Source organism: Alosa sapidissima, chromosome 1, assembly GCF_018492685.1.
Source record: "Alosa sapidissima isolate fAloSap1 chromosome 1, fAloSap1.pri, whole genome shotgun sequence".
Lineage (NCBI taxonomy): Eukaryota > Metazoa > Chordata > Actinopteri > Clupeiformes > Clupeidae > Alosa > Alosa sapidissima.
The window spans coordinates 3,462,901-3,465,400 of record NC_055957.1 but is presented as its reverse complement, the minus strand read 5'-3'; the positions used below and the strand labels follow the sequence as shown (position 1 = coordinate 3,465,400).

Genomic DNA, 2,500 nt, shown 5'->3' with positions numbered 1-2,500 from the left:
GAGGTGAGTGACCCAGAGGTGAGTGACCCAGAGAGAGGAGAGATGTGGTGTGTAGGACTCACTGGCGTTGGTGCCCTGTCCGGTGCCCACGGTGTTGATGGTGGCAGGCACGGAGGCGGATGGGTACAGGCTGAGGTGTCCGTTCTCGCATCCCTGCGGCGGCTGCCAACTGCCCAGCCCCGAGTCCCGCGAGCCCTGCCAGCCGTTGAGCCGGTCGTCCGAGCCGTAGCGCTGGTGGTGCGGTGCGTACAGGTGTGCCCCGGGCGCCACCCCCCCGCCGCCACCGTGATGTCCACCCTGCTGTCCGGCCACCGACGTCACGCCTCCTCCTCCTCCGCTCCCTCGCTCCAGCGAGTCTCCCCTGGACGCGGCGCGCTCCTCCAGGTGGTTGAGCCAGAGCGCCAGGGCCGAGCGGTCCTCCAGGGAGGTGGCCGGGTGGATGAGGGCGTAGGACAGCAGCTGCCGGCTCTCCTCCAGGTGCCGGCCGTGCTCGATGGTGTGCGCCAGGATCTTGGGCAGCAGACGCATGTACTCTCCCTTGGCCTCCGCGTTGCCCGGCTTCAGCAGCGGCAGGTGGCTCAGCACCAGCGAGATGACCCGCTCTTTGGTCTCGCCCTGCCACTGGCTGATGACCACTGCACACAGGAGGGACAGAAAAGGACACACACAAACACACACACACACACACACACACAGGAAGAGATGGAGAGATGTTTTAGAACCTAACTCAAATCTTTGCAAAGCTGCAAGGGATAAACAAACACATCATAAATGCATGGATTAAAAGGAAACAGGCGAGATGTGTTACCACGTGTGAGACCCTGGACACTTGACCCTCGACCCTGGACACAGCTACTGGCTCATCCTCCCCAAGCTCCCACGACAACCACAAACATAAACAACATCACCAATCACCAATTTATCTCACTTTCAGTCTGACCTGCCAGCCACCCTCTAGTGGGGCAGGCGTGGCCTACTGGTTAGCACTTCGGACCTGTAACCGGAGGGTTGCCGGTTCGAACCCTGACCAGTAGGCACGGCTGAAGTGCCCTTGAGCAAGGCACCTAACCCCTCACTGCTCCCCGGGCGCTGCTGTTGATGCAGGCAGCTCACTGCGCCGGGATTAGTGTGTGCTTCACCTCACTGTGTGCTGAGTGTGTTTCACTAATTCACGGATTGGGATAAATGCAGAGACCAAATTTCCCTCACGGGATCAAAAGAGTATATACTTATACTATATATATACAGAGAGAGAGAGCGAGAGAGTCCGTTGAAGAGTCCAGTGTATGTCAATTGTTGTTATTATTACTATTAATTGCTAATTCTCTTGATGTAATTAATGCTTTGGCATCATTGTAACAGTCATGCCAATAAAGCTCACTGAATTGAACTGAATTGAAATTGAATTGGGAGATAAAAACAGACAAACAAGAGTGAAAGAAAGAGATGGAGATAGAGAGAGTGAGAGAGAGATGGAGATAGAGAGAGAGAGAGTGAGAGAGAGATGAAGAGAAAGAGAGGGCTACCCTTAATTACAGTAGTCGCGGCTTCCTATCACGGATGTGAAGTGTGTCCAGGGGTGGATGTGGCGGGTGCTTGAGCAGGACAGTGCTGACCAGCACCACTGCTAATGATATGTTAGCTATTCAGCCAGCAGGACAACAGGAACAAAACAAAACATCCCACCAAAAATAAACAAAAAAACACACACACACACCAGACAGAAAGCCTCCATCCACACCAATACTGTCCACAAAAGCCAACGTGACCAGAGTGATAATGACACGACACTGTCACACATGGCTTTGGAGGGTCTGAAGGACATGCCACTTCCTCCATGTCTAAGCCAGCTGTGTGTGTGTGTGTGTGTGTGTGTCGCTGTGTATGTAATATAGTGTGTTGGCTGGATGATAAGAGTGTGTATGTGTGTGTGGAGGAGCTAGACGCTATACATATCCAGGGTCATGCCGCCAGCCATCACCACATGTCTGAGACACACACAAACACACACACTCACACACACACACATTCATTCCGATCAGGTTTCAGCAGCGAGGCTATACATACATGCAGGCAGGGGTCAGGGCAGTGGCTTTGTCCACCCCCACAAATAGAGATATAGTGTAAGAGGGACAAACACAGACACAGCCTCCAGACCGGGAGACTGACGTCCACCCCACGAGTCTCAGTCCGCCCTCATGGTGTCCGGTCTGCTGTTTGTTCAGTCTTATCTGTGGCCTGGTCAGTGTTAGTGTTTGGCTTTGCTGCTTTATGTAATAGGTGTTTTACGGTAGGTCAACATGGGAGCGCGTTTGTGCTACTAGCGCGTTGCTAACCTGCCCGCTGACCTCAGCGAGACCCCTCGCATCTAGAACATGTCTGTCAGAACAAAACGGTTTCTGATAAACACAAGGAAGCGAAAGTGAACTGAAAGATATATTTCATGAAATGACACACATTTCCTCTCTCTCTTTCCCTTCCTCACACAGACACACACACA

At 53.0% G+C, this 2,500-nt stretch overlaps 1 protein-coding gene across 4 annotated transcripts in view; it reads right to left on the bottom strand.

Annotated features, from left to right (window-relative positions):
- samd4a (sterile alpha motif domain containing 4A) overlaps window positions 1-2,500 on the bottom strand; it is a 75,117-nt gene that overhangs the window by 35,854 nt on the left and 36,763 nt on the right. For all 4 annotated transcript variants that reach the window (XR_006030907.1, XR_006030906.1, XM_042087143.1 and 1 more), the window contains exon 3: window positions 63-635. Coding sequence is in view for 2 of the 4 variants with exons in the window: in XM_042087143.1 (XP_041943077.1) it covers window positions 63-635 (573 nt within the window). In the remaining 2 variants the exon portion in view is untranslated. The remainder of the gene's footprint in view (window positions 1-62; window positions 636-2,500) is intronic.